Raw genomic sequence first — 20,668 nt, 5'->3', positions numbered from 1 at the left:
ACAGCTAATCTCTTTCTTCATAAAAAGCTCACATGGTTTCAAAATGATCAAACGTGTATTGTTGGAAATTTAGAAAACGTTTCTATCTAGTCCAGTGGTTCTACCATTAAAATTCTCCCCATAATAAAAATGAACATTGTAATACTTAGCTGTTTATTTATTCATTTTTTACCTTTGCAGTACAGGTCCTGTTAGTTTGAAATGAATCTGACCTTTCTCAGAGGATGAATGCCTTACTTTAAGGCCATGTCAGTCTGAAATGCTCAAAGATTATTTCTCAGCTGCATTTTGTCGCGTGAAACGCAGTCCAGCCCTGATAAAAATAGAACCATGATCCCCATCATTTAAAAGAGGATCAGGAAGGAGGTCCTGCTGTTATGACCTATTGAGTGCGCTCTGGGGGTTGACGCCAGTATGGTGACAGTTGTGAAGTTGACTCATGAGACCACTTAAGCAGATCTAGTGTGGTTGAATTACAAGACTCAATTCCCTAATGATGTTTGGCTTTTAACGTGTCACTGTTAAGGCTACATGTCGTGCAAAATAACGCAACATCTTTGTAAAAAGCCATGGTACTTCATAATACTTCATAATGTAAGCACTTATGCTCCATAAAGTAATGCTAAATATACAGCTGTTGGTCAGAATGTATATTTTTGAGTGCAACTAAGATGTGTAAAAACAATATGATACATTCTATAACATTCTGGAGATCAACATTTTGCTTTTGGACATTTAAATAATTTTTTTTTTAATCAGTCTAAACTTTACTAACCAGAGTTCAGTGAGAAAAAAGAGTTCTGTCTTTTTTATGCAGAACATCTGGTTTTAATTTTAAATTAAAAAAAAAAAACAATATGGCAGTACTTTTTCTTTGGGGATATTTTTTTAGCTGCCATGACAATTGTCTTGTGTCTAGTATCACATGTTCTGTGGTTCATAATTGTGAAAATATAGATTATTTTGTGAAGCGTTCAAGTCCTGTTCCAATTATGAAATTTGTGTCTATTTTGGTAAGAGGGGTACAAAAAAACAAAATACTACATCCTGAATGTAACAGCACTCTATTGTTTGTTTTTCTTAAAATAATTTTAATATCAAACATATAAGAACAGTCAGAGCTTCTTCATATTACATTATTACATTAATATACATATTTATATAAGTATATCCGTTTTGGCCTGCCTCATATTTTACCTGAGGCATCTAAATTTGCATAAAGAAGATAATGAGTATTTCTAAAGTCTTATGATCTTTTGCTCATTTTAAAGCTGTGTTAATAAACCCATCTATTTTGAAAAGACCAAACACATCAGTCATTTTCACTTCTAAAACTTTAGATATATATCGGTGATATTACAATCATGAACTCTAACCGGCAAACATTTGATGATAGTGGCAGAAATAGAGTGCAAAATAGCAACAGAGAGAATTATGGAGAGATTTGATTGAAACAAAGACTGATATACTTTAAGAATTTAGTATGCAGATCAGCAAGCTAACTTTTTTAGACCCTGTGTCAAAGTACTCAGCAGTGAGCAGTCTAAACTTTCACTTATAAGCCTTCGCCTCAAGCCATAATATCAAATATTTCAGTCACATTCACTGAAGCTAAAAAAAAAAAAAAGTGTCTTATTACTTATGATCAAAGGTTGCTGTTTTCTAGAAGAGACAGTGCGTCTGCCAGAATTTGCATTAGAGTTGAAGGCAGGTCATTTTCAGTGGATAAATAGCCATTGAGAAACAGGCATGATCGTGTTGTTTTTGCTGGATTTAAGATCTTTTACTTTTAAGAAGAGTTTAGTTGGGAAAATGCTGTGGGTGAAAAATCTAAATGTGGGAAATCTTGTTTTACCCAGTTAATGAGGATTGCAAAGTTAAAAGGAAAAAAAACAACCTTTAAGCTCAAGCAATATAAATAGATGTTGTCTTTTTGCTCTTCCCTAAGAGCTTATCTTCACACCCATCCGCTATTTGTCATTCAGGCTCTCCATGAAAATATATGGACCAACAGTTTTATAAGGTACACTGTTTTGCCTTTAGAACTGCTTCAATTCTCAATGGCTCAAAGTTCAAAAGGGCATCATGAACAATACACGGACAGTTTGGTCGATACTGACATAATAGTATCTCACATGCTACATATTAGTTGCTTGTACATTCATGAAACAAATATCCCATTTGGACTGATCCTAAGGGTGCTCTATCGGATTGCAATGTGGTGGCAATGTGGTGACTGTGAAAGTCACTACAATACAGTGAACTCATTGTTTGTTTCAAGGAACCAGTTTGAGATGATTTGAGCTTTGTGACATTGTGGGAGTTGCTACTGTTGTCATAAAGGGATGGAGATGTCACAATGTCACATTGGGTGCTGAAGCACACTCTAAGTCCTTACCAAGAGATTTGCAAGTAATAGGATTAGAGACTTTTTAAAAAAAATGTATAATCTAAAGTAAACTTTTTTGAGCTTTATATCAGGTTATAATGTTATTTATTCATTGAAAACATTGGAGTGTTGCTTTGATCCTTTCATGCACGTTTGAGGAATCCTTGAATCTCCCCTGGCAGCCATTTGCCTCCTGTTTTCACAAAACTCCTCCTTGGAGCTGCAGTCTCCAGCCTGGTGGACTATGCACCTGTTGGGCATATTATACAGACTGCTTCTCAGTCCAATGCTCCTAAGAACAGTTAACAACATAATAAGAAGCATTGTTGTGGTGTGTCAGAAAGAGTAGGAGATTCTTAAAGAGACAGAGGCCCAATTTCAAATTTCTTTTAAGTCACGTATGATATATACAGCATTTTCAAAACTGAAGGTGACATATTGATTGTGCTATAAAATGGCTTTACATACATGGAAAATACATAATACTTACTTTTTAAAAATTTGGAAGTGAAAAAATGTTGCTAGATACTCCAGCATAATTCTGGGGAAGGGAGAAGAGTCGGTATGAGGAAAGATCCCATGAAATTTGCATAAGTTGAATAATACGATTCGATAGTGTGGTGGGGTATTACAAAGGTGCAGTTGAATCAAAGTATGTAATTCAGCTGAATGTAGTGCACCTAAAAATGCCCCCACATTGTTTTAGGAATTTGAAATGTTTTTATATACTATTAATTTTATTTTTCCAAAAATGAACAAATTATATTTTGTTGGAATTTTTTGGAATGTTAATCTACTGTATTTACATTGCTTTACTGGGGTTGAGATGGGGGCAGTAGCGGTGAAGCGGAACCTTTATATAGGGGTCGTTGCTTCCGGGTTGGTTTTGTGACGAACTTCCTGTTTGCCTCAGACACCATGTCAGACACAATCTGGATGCTAATGGCAGCGCTTCCGTCGACTTTGCTGAATCCTGTTTTACTGTTCTTCAGGTCACTACTCTAAAACTGCTTTATAAGATGTTTACCTTTCATTTTATCATTTGATAGCACTTTACGGTTTCTTTGCACCTTATTGTTAATAAGTAAGTTTTTATCAGCCTAGGTTTAGATTGACAGGAGGCCAACCTGCGCTGGGGAACTCTAACGGGGTGAAATGATTGAAATACCACGATATCAAACTAACTCCGGGTTTTAGGAGTTTTATTTTGCTTTTGTTTGAATAATATTCAGTGCATTGTGCTCGGTGTCTTATAAAGTAGCTAAGAACCTGAGAGTAAAGTGACTCTAGTTGAGTTTAAAGGTAGAGAAACTATTCTTTGTTCATGAAGCGTGGGAATTCAGACGTTAAAGTTGGAATAATGTCATGTTAAATTCTGTATAAAATGTTTGTAATTCTGTTTTGATTAGTATTAAGTAAGTTTGATGTTTAGCTTTATAAATAGTTGATTTATCCTGTTTAATACGCGATACTTTGGTTGTCTTTGTCTAAGTGAGGGATGATGATGTGAAAAGGGTAAACGGTAAACGAGGTTTATAAAACAAAGGTAATGTAAAAGATTAATATTGTGTACTGTAAAAGGTTTGTTGGTTAACAAGTAAATGAGTACATCTGGATGCTAAAGGCAACACTTTGGTGATTATTGCTGAATACTGTTACTATTCTTCAGATTGTGTACATCACTGAAGTAGCAGTCCTGACACTTGGGACCTGTAACATGAAGGAACAGCGAGAAGTGGGCAAGCAGGTGAGTCCATGTAGGAGTTTATGCTGGGCAAATGTGGAAGACAGTGGAAGAAGCAATTGGCTTTAGTCAATCCAGTGGAGATTAAAAGAGGAGTGCGAATTGCCACAAATCAGGAGGGATTTGTAGAGGAGAAGTAAGTTCTCAAATCCAGATTCTAACAGTTTCTGAACAAAACATGAATTGAGGCGCCTTTAGCAATTTGGCAGTGAGCTGATGTGTGGAGTGGGCTTTAACAGCAGCAAAAATAAAGTTTTGGAATCACCCAGCCTTAGTCCAGAACTAAAATAAAAAGAAAGTGTGTGGACATCACAATCTGACAGATTTGGAGAAGTTTTCTGAAAAATGTACATCTTCCTACTGAAGAATACTAAATGTTCAACTAATACTTGAAGTGCTTTCAAGTATTAGTTGACATGTTTGGACACATAAAAACTGATTATTTATTCTTCCTTTATGTATTGTTTTTCTATTGAACTGCATATTGAATCTTTTATCATACTTTGGCAGTGGGAAAGGTTCTGAAAGGATTTATCATGGTCTCATTTCTGACTTGACAAAGCAAACACTTTTTAAATTTAACTTTGGTAGTGATACCACCAAAGTGATATAATGCCGAGAGGTTGAGAGAAGGAAATATTCTATCAGGGGAAGAGTTTTTTATAAGGCTATTGATGATAAATCACAATAAGTGATTTTCATCTTGTTTGTTTTTATGTATTTAGCTACCCTCTTTGTAATTTCCCAGAGGTATTGTATAAACAGCCTACTTATTGCGTTTTATTTATAAAGGAAAAGAATAAATGTTAAACATAATTAAAGTCTCTGTTTATGATCTGATAATTTACAAATATGTATTTACTGTAGTTGACGTGGAATTGTCAAACTGATAAATCCTATACAATATAGGTGTACATCTTGCATGTTTACTAATGTTTTTTTCCATGATTATCTACATTATGTTTTAGGAACCAGTCAATGTGGCCAAAGGGTAGTATTATATATGTAGTATATAATACTACATATAAGGTTAAATTGTGGTCTTTTACTCAATTGATGAAAACATTTGATGTTATCAAAAATAAAAGCTTTATAATAATAAGATCCTTAATTAACTCATTTAAATTGTCCTTTGATTCCAGCCCAATTGGATAAGCAAGTGTTGACAAAGGATGGATGATTTTAATTGTCTTTTTAATTTATAACTACGTATATCTTAACTGCTATGCCATGCCTGTATATATCAAACTTTTTAAATCGGATGTCACAAGATAGCTGGCATAGTAACCAGTATAAAAGTCCTTTTCAGGTACAGTCCTGTTTACCTTCTTATGTATTTCTTCAAGTTTTGATTTTTTCACACTCAGGTCTTTCAGATCATTACCCATACCCCATACCAAACAGGGCATTCATATTCTAAAGTAATACCATATAATGTATTAAGGATAAAGTATTTCTTAACTATCCTGGTTCTAAGTGAAAATATGTTAGGATCTTGAGTTGTTTTGTGGTTTATTATTTTGTGTTCCTTAGTCCTTTCTATTAGTTCTGCCTTGTCTCTATTCTTATTAGTGATTCTAGTTGTGTTCTTTTCTTGTCTTGTCATTTTCTTAGTTACACTACATTTTGTTGTTTCGCACGTCTTGTCATTTTGTTAGATTTGTTGTCTAGTCCCCTGTGTACGCTCCCTCGGCCCCTGTGCCACTTTTCCTTTCCTTTTCAGGGTTTCCCCCAGAATAGCCTGGTGGTCGGAGCACCGAGGCGGTCCACCGTCGGTTCACCTCGGTTGACTAGTGGATGAATATTACTTCTGACTGAGAAGATGCAGTGATTTCTTTGGCAGCTCCCTCCACGCCTATTGGTTACTGAAAGATTTCAAATGTTGTTCCCTTCCAAAGTGTCACTTGATTTCCTAGATCTGAAGGAAAATCTACTTTATTGATAAGCTCTCAACAATAGAAACAATATTATTTCATTGTATTTTTTAAATATCTATGAAATAAAAATCTATTACTTATTTAAGTTTGCTTTCAGTTTGTATAAAACGACTACTGCTTAAAACAGCTGGATAGATGAAGTTAAGTCTAGCTGAGCAGCAGGCTGTATTGCTCATGTAGCCATTTTAACATATATTAGCTGCGGGACTTGGCTAAGGATCTCCGCAATCCCCCCTTTTTTTTATGAAACTATGTAGATATACAGAGGATGCTTGAATGAGTCATGTGCAATTACTGGTATCCTTGAAGACTGCAGCTCATACACAGATACAAACCCCAATGAAGCAGTTTTTTCTTTGGGTTGGGACTGTGTTATTATTCCCTGTTGTTTTCTCCCCAAAATCAATTTTTTCAGGTTCTATGACTTTATACCCCTAATTGACAACATCAAAAAAAGCCTGAGGTCTTTGTGAGGACCCAGTCTTCTCATTCAGCGAGATAAACTGAGCATTGTTGACAAGTTCTCAGCATAGATTAAAGCGCATTGTAACACTACATTGTCTCAGCCTGTGGACACCCCATCATGGATGTGTTTCAGGCGACTTGTCCCAGAAGAAATGTTTCATATGAAGCATTATGTTCTAATATTTCATACTGGTTTTTTATGCAATGCCTTGAGGGCCTCTGCTGCTCTGATAGTCAATATTTTGATGCAAGGCATTATTTATAAAATATTTCTATGTGATTTTCATGCACACTTACATAGGATGCACTGCATCAGCATTTGTAATGTATAAACCTCTAATCGTATTCTGAATTTTCTTTCGACTTCCTGGGGCAAATCATTCTTCATCATCACTTCATGTCCAGCACCTATTTAAAACTTGTAACCATAGTGACTGGGTGGTTGCTAACATTGAACTTGAACAGTGATTGTAGTATTTTTTTCTGCAGTTTATAGCAACATCAATATCATGAGAGCAAGAACACAACTAGAGGTGAGAGGGATGAAAGAGGACTGTTATACTAATTCCAACAAGACAGTTTTTTTTTTCCATAATACGGTCATTTGGAAAGTTTGACTCCAGAAATCTAAAAACAAAGTTGGAATGTGTTAATCTGCTCCAAAACCTTTTTATTTCAAACAATAAATTATTTTACCCTTTTTCAAAATATATTAATACCTCTACTCACATATAATTTCATGTAATTATTTTTCTGGAAAAAAAACCTTGTCATACACTTTTTTCATTTTGTTCCATTTCTCATTCCTTTTTGCCAGTTGACTTTTGTATAATTTGACAGATTGACTCCTGATCAAACCAAGATCACTTTTAAATGACCTCAAAATGTTCTTACTGTATCAGTGTAATATTGAATATTTCACTAATCCACTGACATCCAAGCAGGTGTTAGTATCGTCAATGATTTGTATATTAGCATTGCAAGTAATGAGCAAGAAAATAAAAAAATCCAAACCTATGTTTGTGTGCACAGCTTGGAAAACTGCAATATATATTTTCCACATTATTTTGTTGCTCTAACAAAGCTGAACTCACCCTTGCCAATGATGGTCTCAGAGAAAGAGCGTATGCATCAGTGATTCCGAGAAATAAATGAATTATCATACTTAATGTAATATTTAATGAATTATCATACTTAATGTAATATTTAATGTAATAAAATGTAATATTTAATGTAATTAAATATTACATTTTTTAAGGTGTTTCTTTTATTCAGGTCTGATTATAGTGCCATTAATTTTCTTTAGACAAAGCTTAAAGAATATTCCTACCCTGCTTCCTAACCATGATGCTCTGTTTCACAGGTCAACGAATGTAGTGACTAGTGTTCCAGCAGCTCTCCCAGGATGGCGGGGATATCGGAACAAAGTTCATGCAGCATGTCACATGTGACAGACTGAGGTAGACTGAAGAAGTCTGTCTTTCACTACCAACATTTTTGCAGAAGGTAAAAATATTGAAATTGTTAGAGAAAAACTCAGATGAGTACGATTAACAAAGTAAAATGCACCTCCACTGATACAGTTTTGCAAGTCATACATATCAAAATGGCTGTAATGACAAAAATTGGCCAAAAGGCCATTGAATGGTTTGCTAGGCCAGTGGCTGAAAAAACCCACAGAAAAGAGAACAACATATATCAAGTGTTTTTGGTATTTCAGAAAAATACCACACAAAATAAACATCTATGAAATAAGAACTTTTATTCATAATATATTCATACTTGTACACAAGTAAAATAAAATGCATATCTATGATTCCATTGCAATCCCCAATGAATAAAAGGACAGCATTCATTTCATAAATGCTCTCCATATTTCCTTTCTGTCATGAAAATATAGAACCAAAATCCAGGGGAGGCAAAACATTTGTTTTTATAAACATAAAAAAAGAACATTACAACAAATGTATGACTTTGAATAAATAATGAGAGGGGATAGTTTTTTTCTTCTTTAAACAGACCAAACATTCTTTGTGTGCATTCTGTCTCTGATTTCCTGTATGAGGCTTTTTTTCCCACCTTTTTATGTCCTTCATTTTGTCTTCCTGTGGTCTGTCTAAGCAGTCAAAGCTTTTAAGGGGGAAAAAGGAGGATTCTCCAAAGTGTATCTTAGACACAGTACAGTTGAGTACATAGAGAACAAACAATTTTGGGCACCAAATCAATATTTACATTAGATCTGTAGTGTTCTGTAAAGGCATCCGTTTCTTTTATTTAACTCTTTTCATTATTGTTTGTCTCCAGCAACGTTGGATCAACATGACTCCTTGCTTCTCAGTCACTGCCTGTTGTAGGTGTCACTGGATCTTCTGTATCATTGTCATTAGCATAAACATTCTTGAGTCCTTTGTGCAGAGTGTTGTCAGGAGTCCTAAGACATGGCTAGAGATATCCAAATCATGGGAATGATGAGAAAGTGCAGCACTTGCAAAGTAGAGCTCTGGCTTTTACTGCAGTGGGAATCCAATTTTGTTTTTCTGGAACACTTCTTTTTCTTTTTGTTTGATGCTGTAGATGATTCTGGATTCTCTATGAACTCAGGGTTTAGGTTTTCCAATGTCTTGTCCAGGTTGTTGGATAAGGTCCCCAGTGGCCCATCATTCTGCTTATTCTGGGTCTCATTTTTTGTTCTTTCTTGCTGCTTGTATTTGGTCTTGGACATGTTCTCCTTTTCCTTAGGGGGGTTATTTGTGATCTGGCGACTCTTTCCAGAAAGGATGGAGGATTTGTCATTATCTCCAAGACAACACTTGGGAATGATGTCACCTAGAGGGCTTTCAGTTGAGGAAAATTTCCCAGACTGTGCTTTGGAGTTAAAGAGAGTTGTCTGGATTTGTGATGTCTCGACACATCCCTCCAATTCTTCACTTTTCAGTTGTTTCAGATCCTTTCCTGCCAGGAACTCTGGGATATAGCACTCCAATTCTGAACTGGAGCCTTTGAAACGTTTGAACCAATCCCACAAGGTCCTCGCACGGCAGTCACAAATCCACTGATTCCCATTTAAGCGCAAATACTGAAGGGAAGCCAGAGGATCCATTGTCTCCCCGGTCAAGACAGTAAGGTTGTTGAAGAACAGGAACAAGGATTTTAGTTTTCCGAGATCACTAAAAGCCCTGGGTTGTACGAAGATTACCTGGTTCTGGTGTAGCAGTAGCCTGTCCAGATTTATTACGCCACGAAACATGTGGTCTGTTACTATCTTGATCTTGTTATTATGCAGATAGAGATAAGTGAGATTGGCAAGGTCCACAAAGGTGTCATCATGCAGAGTGCAAATGTTATTATCCTGCAAGTAAAGATACTGGAGAGAGAACATTCCTCTGAAAACCCCAACAGGGAGCTCTGACAGGCCACACCTGTGAAGGTGGAGGGTGTGTAGCTTGGTTAAACCCCGAAAGGCCGTTGGGTTAATGGTGCGGAGGTTGCTGTTATCTCCAATGTCCAGTTCCTCCAGTTTTTCCAGACCAAAAAAGGCTCCAGCCTCGATGTAGGTTATGTTGTTTGAGTAGAGCCAGAGAACAGTAAGATTGTGGCAAGAACTGAAGCTAGTGGACCTCACCACTGTCAGCTTGTTACTCTGGAGGAATATCCGTTGGCTCCGTACAGGAATCACTGTAGGAATGGAAAACAGTCCTTGTTGTTGGCAAGCCACAGTGGGCTTGGGCTCACTGTAGCACACACACTTGGCAGGGCAGCTGTCAGTTTGAGGCAATAGGTTCAGCCACATCACCAGGAAAAGGAGTCGCCCCCCTGTGGAGACATTAAGAAAAGACACGAGTGGATCAGTAAATATTAAATAAATATAACTTGGAAATCTGTAGAAAAAAGAGAATCTTGGCCAGTGCACACAGAAAATAATTAAACAGGCAACCTTTCAGTATTCCCTAGACAATATGCTATTTGTCTCTTTTGAATAAGTGTCAGCTGAAATGTAATAAAAATCAAACAAAATTCCAAATATTCTTTTGATATGAGCTTGATGTTTAACACGAATAAACAGAACAGTTAATCCAGTTTAAAAATTGATTCACTGGATGTTTTCGCTTTGAAGTTTGGATTGAAAGCAGCAGGAGTCCTCTCAACTGTTGACTCGTTTTGAATTGGGTGGGTGGCTGCTGTATGGAATTAGCTTGATCTAATAAGGCAGACATAACTAATGGTGTTTTAGTGTTCCTGACGTTGACATTGTGCCTGATTGTGGGAGAAAAATCACCATGCCAAGCAGAAAAAAATGAAAATCTGATAGTGCTACCAGGTAGCCAGAGCCAATTAATTGTTTTGTGGGGAGCTAAAATATACCACCATTACCCTTTATTACATAAAGTGTCAGTGTTAGGGTTTATATTCAGGAATTACCATAAATCCTTACCACATAAAGGGAGTATCTTGATTTTTTTAAACAGAATATCAAATAGGTTTTGAAAGGTCATGCTAGAAGTCAATGTAACTTAGTTTATCTTCAGCAGATTATGTGGAAGATGGAAGTAGCGTTGTTGTAAAAAAAACAACAAAAAAGTAAAGATCCACTAAAGTTGCTTAAACGTACGTACACTCTTGATATACAGTGCAGATCACCTCTTCTGGGTGCATATAAAAACATCAATACTGTTTAAACTAATCTGTGACATTAGAAATGTAAAGAGATCATAGATTTTCATTTTCTCACAATCCAGCTGTAGACTGTTTTTGCAATTTATCAAATCCACTGCTCCTTTATACTAAATTGTCCCAACTTTTAACTTAATAAAATTGCAACTCTTATCAGTTTCCCTTTTTGAGCAGTACATGCAACACATCCTGCATGATATTTTCATAAAAAAATGTAAAACAAGGTTTTAGTTACCACATGATATGAATCAAAATCAAATAATTAAAGATCAGTTTCTGTGTTGACTCACTATGTTCTGCCAGAATCAGTTTTAACAACTAAAGAAAAAAATATCCTTTGTCAAATTTCCTTCAATCTTTACAATATAAATGATCAGACTTTGATATTATACGGCATCATTGCTTGATTTAAGCATACAATTCTGCTGTATGCTTAGCATTTAAGAGCAATGTTTATTTTATGCGTTTACCCATGTTTAAAAATAAAACATACGTCACATTTGCTCACATTAATTATTTGCCAATGTTCTCTGCCATGGTTCAGATTAAAAGTATCATAGCTGAAATGGGCTAAGATAGTAACACATAAACGATCCGCTCTGATATTACACTACTGTCCAGCTCAGTAAAAATTTTACATTATCTACAAACACTCACACATCCTTCATGTACAGATGAAGATGTCAACATGTCACAACCTGATAATCATACAACGGGAGATACTCCTCCAATTCTCTGAATCCCGTTCAACTCCGGTCCCTCCTCAAAATTTCCAATCTTCGCTCCAATACACATGTAAAGAATTCGAGGGATGGCAAGCATGACAGGTGGTGAGAGTGGGGAAAAATGCATGAGCCGTACTCATCCCTCCTTACATCCCACTGCTCGCCCCCCTCTCATTCGCCTGCAAAGTGTTGTGGTGCAGCTTATCTCTGGACCTTGTTAAACGGGGCTCTGGTGTGGCCTGACAGCAGCCCTCTGCTGCACTTTCCTTCCAGCCTCCCTGCTCAGCCGTCAGACTGCCACCGGAAAGCTGTCAAGACTTTCCACTCTTTCTGCACCGCAGCACTTTTCCCTCAGCACTGACTAACAATAGCGATATTTTACCTCACAGCACGCTTCGTGTATCTCCTCTGTCGTCTTCATTTTTTTCTCCTCTCTCTCTCCTGCCTGTTCATTAGCAGTTTATTTCACCTGCACCTCATGCCATTGCGTGGATTCCACAGAACGAAGCAAAATATGTCTTGGTTTTGTAAAAACTGTTGAATGAAAGAAATAATCCCTAAATGTCGTCAAACCCCCAATAATTCTCCTGATGAAATTGCGTTATTCTTTGAGCAAAATTCTATAATCCAAACAGTAGCCTTGCTATAACATTAAGATTAGATCCTGTATGGTTCAATCTGTAGCAATGGTTCTCAAACTGTTGCACATGTGGTTTTTGGGCTGTGGTAATCTGAATAAATGTTTGATTCTATGATTTTTTGATGGCAAATATCAACAAAGTGATGAAGTGGTCATAGACACACACACAAAACAACAAAACAAAATATGTTTTAACACAAAGACAGATCATAAACTGTAGTGTGATAAATGTATAGTTCATGTTAATTCTTATACTATTTTGCTGTTACATATTCAGCAAAGGAAGCTTTTTTTTTAGCTCCAATTATAAACAACTTTTTGTCACTTGGCAGCTATATTGGATTCGGTGGAAATGGTTGGTGTGAAACATCCAATTTTCTCACATGAAATTCTGACTTCCAGTGGCATGTAAAACTGGAATTCACTACTGAACCACGTCCTTCCACCAAACATGCAACATACTTGATTTTGTTAAAAAGAAAAATCTGTGGGGGTGCTGTGGTAGTGCAGGGGCAAAGCACAACCCACCAAGGCCCCACGTATTGAGGCATTGGTTACCAAGGTTACCAAGGCCTCAATACGTGACGGCAGGTGGAACGTCGCACCACCTGGCAGGTGGTCGCAGGTTCAATTCCCGGCCTGGTGACATTTGCCGCATGTCTTCCCCCTCTGTCATAACCCTGTTTCCTGTCGAACTACTTTCAAATAAAGGCCACTAGAGCCAACAAAACATAAAAAAATAAAATAAAATCTGAAAGAACTAAATAGGTTGCTGCCATGAAGCTGTTTGAAAATATATATCAATGTGGTGATATTTGGAGACAACTTTTTACTGTGGTGGTACTCCTAAGATGACAGATTTAGGAGTACATAAAGTAGGCATAGCCCAGTTACCAGGATTAAAGTACACCAATGATTTAAAAAGTTTCTAGTTCTAAAACAACTATAATGTTTTGTTTTTTTTATATCATTTACTGAGTCTTCTAATTAAATGCTAGCAAAAGTCTCTGAGTGACCCATGTGTTGTCTGGCTGTATAGAGTTTCTCTGGGCTGACTCTCCCTCACCTTTGTCAGTGCTCTATCTGTTAAACCTAGACATTAATTCTTTGTATTTTGGAAACAGAATAAAATTCTGGAGTTTTAGGAATATGTTTATTTGAAAGAAGCTGACATGTGTACATTAAATTATCTGATTTGTGACTGAGTGTCAACAAACAGAATGGGGTTCCAAGGCTCAGGTCATGTGTCAATGTATCAAAGAAAAACATACTTATTTGTTATACATTATGTTACTATATATGTTTTTTGGCAAGGAATAGTTGAAATTTTCTGCTTAAAATTATGAAAATCTATATCATTTAGATTACAATGGTGAGATTGTGAAACTGCTTTAGCAATATGGCACATTGCTTATTGATTTCATCACTACTATGTTTCCTTGTCTCAACTTACATTATGCAGAAAATAAATATATTTATTTTAACATTAGCAGAATTGATTGCTGCTGACTGCTTTCAAATCTTCTCTTTTGTCAAAGTACAGCTGAAAGTGGATCCTTCCCACTTTCACACTCAACCATCAGCCTCTTTTCTTCAAGACACACAATTGCATTGCAGCAATCTCACTTTGATTAGAAGCAGAAAATTATATATTTTTCCTACTAAGTCACAATTCTAATCTTTTCAGCTTTAAGTAAATCATGTTGCATCTTACAAGGTGTCGTTAATCACTGCTGAAATCACTGTATCCTGTTGCTGGCGGCCTATTGTGCCTCACAGCTTCATTCAGATTAGCCCACCGTAGTGACAGAGAGCAGCATTGCAATTACTTGACGGTTTCCTATTTGCATGAGAATAGGGGAGGACTTCATGTGAAGGACAATACCAACAAGTTTTCAACTTTTTAATACAAGATTGCACATTAAATACAAATTTATACAGACCTGCAACCGACTCAAGCGTTAAGTATTATATGTTTTATTCCTATAAGTATATTAAAACACATTGTATGATGGAAATACTCTTGACAATTTTCTATTGAATGGCAGGGTTTGATCTGGGCTCTTTGCTTTATTTTCCATTTGAGATAGTTTCACTTCAGAGTCGGATAAACTACTTATTACTGCTGCATAGATTCCAGCTTTGGTAACAAATTAATAAAGACAACAAGCAGTTGGGGATTTGAACTACTGACTATGAAAAACTGTGAAATGGCCCTTTTCATTGCCACTAATACCAAGCCAAATGTAGACTTTGGTGTTATTGGCAATTAACTGTAAGCCAGTTGCAGTAGCTTTCACTCTTCTCACAGTTTTCAGTTTTATTCCAATTATTGCAATAACATTTTATTTGTCCCTGATTGACAAATTAAAGGCACATTGAAAAGGCACAAACACTACAACAATTAACATGCACAGAAATACACATCGTGATTTAGTCTCTTACCGTTTGTTTTTCTACTAAGTACCCAAATGGTTTAGAAGTTGGCAGGGGACTTCCTTAATGCTTTTGTGTTGGCAGACAGTCTTTATGTCTTTACCTATATAATATCAAACCCAGTCGCAGCAGTCAGGATCGTAATAAGAGGATTAACTGGTTTTATCAACAAAATCAAGACTACTTCCTGTCAGTAGAATAATATGGGACTCAGAATAACGTGTTAACTTCAAACAAAGATACATTCTGACAGCAACTAGATAGTACTTTCAAAGACTCAATTTAGACAAAAAATACTCTGCAGCTTTAACATATGGTGCTCTAATCGGCAGTCTGTTGATATATTTCAAAGGTGCACCTATTCTTTAAACAATGGAATACAGTGGACCCTTGGTAATTGCAGGGGAGAAGGACACAACCACACTCAACTGGCAGAAATCTACCATACTCGATACCTCCTATTGAAACACGTATAACTGTCTATTTTAATAGTTTAAGCATCAGATATACCTCAGTCTACATTAAGTGGAAACTGTCATGGCTCTAGTTGAGAAGCTAGCATCCATGGCTTTCCTTGTCTCTGCTCATGGATGTACAGTCAATCAGCCACAAGGAAAATGAATGGGGCTCTAATCTGTCACGTAATCTTGCACCACGGTATCTCAGCTTCCCATGCTGCATTTCCTTTCAAATATTTTAGGTATGCTCACAATAACACCTGTGAATAGGCACATTTTCTACGAATGACTTGGAGTTATGCTTCAAAGAAAAATCTGTAAATAGATGAATCCACAGTGATGAATATTCAGGGCTGAACTGTACAATTTTTTGATTGCTGTTCAGTACTGAATGAGTGATGCATATATTTTGTAGCATCACATATTTTAGGCTCATTCAGTAGCAATCATGATGTGAAGCTAAATAATCAAAGTAATTGGATTTTTTAAAAACAATTAAATACTTATTCTCATTCAGCTGCAAAACATCACATTGTTGCCTTTTTCCAATTTATTGCATCATGTTACTTTGAATAAAATTGTAACAAATTAAGAACTAAATCAGACCTAATTGTAATTAAGTGGTGAAATGACTCGTATCAAATCTTTGTTATTGGGTTATTTATCTTTTATGTATCAGCAAAGAAACAAAAACCTAGAGCCCAGATTTACATTTTCTCTTCTCAAAGAATATTGTAAAGCGTTGGTGTTTTTAGGACTTCAAGGCTCATTTAGGAAACCACAGATGATAGTTGTTTTCATCAATCAGTGGCCTGAACCATTTTTAGGTTATTGTTTGTAGTAAAAAATGGTTCTGTATTGTTTGATTAATCATGAGGAATATCCTGGTATCTAAAAGCAAGAACCATAAGAAACAAGAAGAGAGTCGATCTATGTCATGTAGTATAAAGTTTACACAATTTAATTTAGAAGCCACCTGAGTTCTTCAAAGGTCGTCTTCAGTTAGTTAAGCATTAAGTAATCAATGCTGCTATCAACTTTGAATTAGTAAAAAGTCACTACATCTGAGAGCACATTCTCCAGATTTGTTTTATTCTGTTCTCAACTAACAGTAGAGTTGTCAACATTCATCAGAATTCATGATTTCATGTTTTTGGATATAATGGTGAGATAAGACTTAGCTAGCATTAAATATAATGATGAGGAAACTGTTGAGGTGTTTGTTTAAAGGGGGATTAGGCCAAAATCTTAGGCTTATGCTCAAATAGCATTACAAATTAAAGGTTAGTCTTATGTGCAACCAAGGAAAAGCGTATGTTTTACGGGAACTTTTGTGTACTTTGACATGTTTTCCCAGTTTCACAAGTTTGGTTTCAGATGCCAGAAAGCTGAAAGCCAGTGGAGTGGATAAATAAAATCAACAAACCGTGGCTTCAGTTTAAATGTTGTGGTGCCAGTGCCCCAGCAGAAGCCAGAGTACATCACATTCTGTTAGAAAAAACATAAAGATGTCAACATGAGTGGAATGAGTGGGTGCAGACAGCTTTGTTTACTCATCGGGGCATCACATAGCCAGATTCCTCACTCATTTGCATATGTCCCTGGCATGTTTGCAGCTTCACACAAATGCTCACTGCTCCTTTGTCTTACAGTTAAAATGCAACATTCGTTCCGACATTTTTCCATGCACCAAAATGCACAAAGTAGACAGAGGGCATGCTGGGACAGCACATTCAGCCGGCCTCTGATTCATCACGGTAGCTTTACTTTGAAGGGACAGGGAACGAGAAGCGACAGCTAACATGTCTTATCCCTTTGCTTAGAGTGGAAGTGATGTCTCTGTCAGAGATGAATCACATCGTTCTCCAGAGGGACCTCCTGGCCTCTTTCTGAAATTACACATTATTGTGTTGCTGCAAGGCAGACTGTCATTTAATATACTTATAATTTCTTTCAGCTGTGTTATATATCATATGCAAGTCCATTCATATATAATTTTGTTCATATCATGCCCAAATAGGAAAATGCAGATGAAATGATAGCTGTATGAAAACCAGTCAAAGAAAATTGATGCAGATAAGATGACTTGAAGACAAGATTTGAAAGGGTAAAACACTATCACAAACTAAAAGCTATCAAGAATTTCACCAATAAAAAAAGGTAGAATTAAGTAATTGAAGAAGAAAAGGTTAACTTTATAAAAAGATATACTTTGTGTTGATTACAGATTTTAATAGGTTTTTAAAACTTAATTTTACATTTTTTTATGAGTACTAATTTGAAGCACAATGGCTTAATTAATAAAATCTGGTTAAAGGGACTCTCCTGTACTTTATTTACAGTCAAATTTTATGACACTATATAGATAAAAAATTAATCTTTGTATTATTTGACCATGAATTTATTCACTAGAAGGCATTTGGTTGCTTGTGTAAATCCACAATTCAACTTATATCTTACCCAAGTTTCCTGATCCTCTACTGATCCAATCAGTGCTGTCAAACATTTTTTAATGCTGGAATTGATCACCTTCAGTCACTCATAATATCTAACCAGAATTTATTGCCTTTGATAGTTGAAGTTAAAATAACTTTTTAGTCAAGTCACTTCTGTTGTAAAAAATATCAATGTACAAATATTCCTTTGTGGACAAATAAGCAGGTCAGTAAAGCTACTTTAACACTCATGTGTATATGTAAACTTCTCATCATAACTGTATTAGATGAAAATCTGAGAAACCAAGTCTTCTTTAACTGTACCACTGCAGTTGTAAATAATTAAAAATGCATATAGTTATTTTTTCCACTTAAAAGTACAGACACGAGAATAAACTCATGCAAAGTTTTTAAAAGTTGAGAAGTAGTTTTCTTAAAGTAAATCAGTGCTTTTTGTTCTGCTTCAAACTTTTTGAGCACATTCTAATCATGTGCCTCTACTTCTGCCTATGTGGAGTTTCTTGCTTCTTTGGGGAAAAAAGTGAGAATTACAGACTAGCCTACAGTCACACGGTCACAGCAAACCAGGAGAATATTCTATTAAAGTTTGCTTTGAACCTCTTTTCCCTTCATAAGCCTGTGAAAAGTTTTATTATATGGGGAAAATGGTCTTCATTTTCAAGCGGACCACCGAGTAGCAAATGTATTGGTTGGTAGGGCATATTCATATGAAAAAGGCTGAGTTAAAAAAGACTACGCTGACCTTTTTATTGCATCTGTTACTGGAAGTAAAGTTTTCAAATGCCTTACTTTTCCTTCTTCATATTGCTTTTTGTGAAGTAAATGTTATTTCTACAGGTAAAAAAAATCACTGAGTTTAGCACTTTGTAATGTAAAAGTCACCTGAATGCAGGGGAGGGTATAAGTCAGTATTTTGCAAGTCAAAGTGCAAGTCTTGAGTCTTTCCACTGAAGTTATGAGTCAACTTGCAAAATAGACATGCAAATCCCCAATTATGATGATTGTCATTTATTATGATTCAGAATTAATATAAAATATCTCCACCCAAAAAAAATGGGTGTCGGCCTCCATTTTGTAAATATAAGGGATGTCCTGCCATTTTCATGCAGTTAGTCCTGAAACATAAGCATGTGCAGGAAGCTCCAAGACAACGAGAAAACTACAGAAATTGAGGAAAGATATTCTACCAACTCATTTTGGTTTTCAATGAATGCCAGGAAAGACTGGAATTGACATGCACCTATGCGAAAGGTTTGTAAAATGGCGATTAAGCACTTTGGGAACACTGCAAATGTGCATAGTCATGGCACACTGGAGTCAAGATATGCCATACCCTCCCATACAGAGCTCTATGTGATGTGCTTCAGAAGCGTTTTATCAATTGCAGTGTGAAATTTTGCACATTTGTATGATTCTTTCCTAAATTATCAAATTGCTCGCAACGTATGGATGAAAATTGTAATGCCTTCGCTATAAAAATCTAATGGAATTGATTTTCTCTCATATGTTTAGCCCAGACATTTTGTGCACGGATTTTTTTAAATAAATAAATTTATGTAAACATAAAATGATGATAGTATCACTTATTTGGATAGCTTTCAACTTCAAGTCCAAAATAGCTATTTTTGTTATTTACCAAGTGATGTGATTGAACTCTTCATCTCTGCCTTTTTGCACCTGGTAAAACTTACCTAAATGTCAGTTTATTGAAATGATTTTTGTAATTGTTCGTCTAGATTAGCGGTTCTCTACGTGGGCGGTACCGCCCCCAGGGGGCGTTCAGAGGACGGCAGGGGGCGCTGGCGGACATTTTTACAAAAGGGGGGCGCTGGGATGCTTTTGGGGGTGCGTTTGGTCGAAGGTAAACTTTACACCTTAAATGCACAACAATGCCAGTTTAGACTTTGAGCAACTTGCTAAAACTGTATTGTGTAACATTAAATCATGCTTGGCTGCAACTGTATCGATGCCAGCTCTTCTTCTCTTCAGTGTTTGTAGCTTCTTGGTGCAACTCCATTCTCCTGCTAGTAGCTTCACTGCATCAGGTCAGATTACGTTGCTGTGATTCACTTTGTCTGGTATTTTTGTACATATGTTTTGCCAGTTCTGTGATCATGTTAAGCAGCAACTTGTATTAAAAAGTGATTTATTTCTGTTTGAAGGACGCTCGCTTCCATGGAAAGACAACAGAAAATCGCTCTTATAAACATGCAATTACTAAAATCACGATCCCCTCACTTTCTATCCCTCTGAAAAATGAACTCATTTAAATAAAGAAATCCCTCCATGGGTGATACCACAATAGAGAGCCTTCATTTTATAGCGTTAACACCGGTGCTGTAAGTGGTCCGGTATGAAACGGGTGTGATAGAACAACGGTACCTCAGCACAGCAATCAGAATACTGAAATTCTTTCCGTTGTTTCAAAAGGTTTATGTCAGTCCGCCTTTCCCCCATCGATACGCTTCCCGACCGCCCTGCACCTTAGGGGGTATAAAAAAAACAAACAAAAAAATGATGCGCACATTGCGCAAAACTCTAAAATAGGAGAAGTGGGGCATAAAACGGAGCGAAAAACTAAATGTGAATTATGGCATAAAAACAGAGAATCCGACACTGAACAGTAAAAAAATCAACACATGATATGAAACACATGACGATTAGGCGGCGCAGCAGGTGATGAGTGAAGATTACTGATGGTCAATAAACAATAAAATAAATCTAGCAACAGGAAAGAAACTAAAGTG

General features: G+C 36.3%; 1 protein-coding gene and 1 long non-coding RNA gene across 2 annotated transcripts in view; one reads left to right on the top strand and one right to left on the bottom strand.

Annotated features, from left to right (window-relative positions):
* The first annotated feature begins 3,217 nt into the window (after window positions 1-3,217).
* Window positions 3,218-6,150, top strand: LOC108166588 (uncharacterized). Its single transcript, XR_001776941.1, has 3 exons — window positions 3,218-3,381; window positions 4,059-4,136; window positions 5,857-6,150. It is a non-coding gene; the product is annotated as an uncharacterized LOC108166588 (long non-coding RNA).
* A 2,130-nt stretch (window positions 6,151-8,280) lies between these two features.
* rtn4r (reticulon 4 receptor) overlaps window positions 8,281-20,668 on the bottom strand; it is a 60,831-nt gene continuing 48,443 nt past the window's right edge. The window contains exon 2 of the mRNA XM_008417902.2: window positions 8,281-10,348. Coding sequence (XP_008416124.1) covers window positions 8,967-10,348 — 1,382 coding nt within the window. The 3' untranslated portion in view covers window positions 8,281-8,966. The remainder of the gene's footprint in view (window positions 10,349-20,668) is intronic.

The sequence above is a fragment of the Poecilia reticulata genome, linkage group LG9, assembly GCF_000633615.1.
Source record: "Poecilia reticulata strain Guanapo linkage group LG9, Guppy_female_1.0+MT, whole genome shotgun sequence".
Classification (NCBI taxonomy): Eukaryota; Metazoa; Chordata; class Actinopteri; order Cyprinodontiformes; family Poeciliidae; genus Poecilia; species Poecilia reticulata.
Note: the sequence above shows the minus strand (reverse complement) of the source record. Positions and strands in the feature narration are given on the sequence as shown.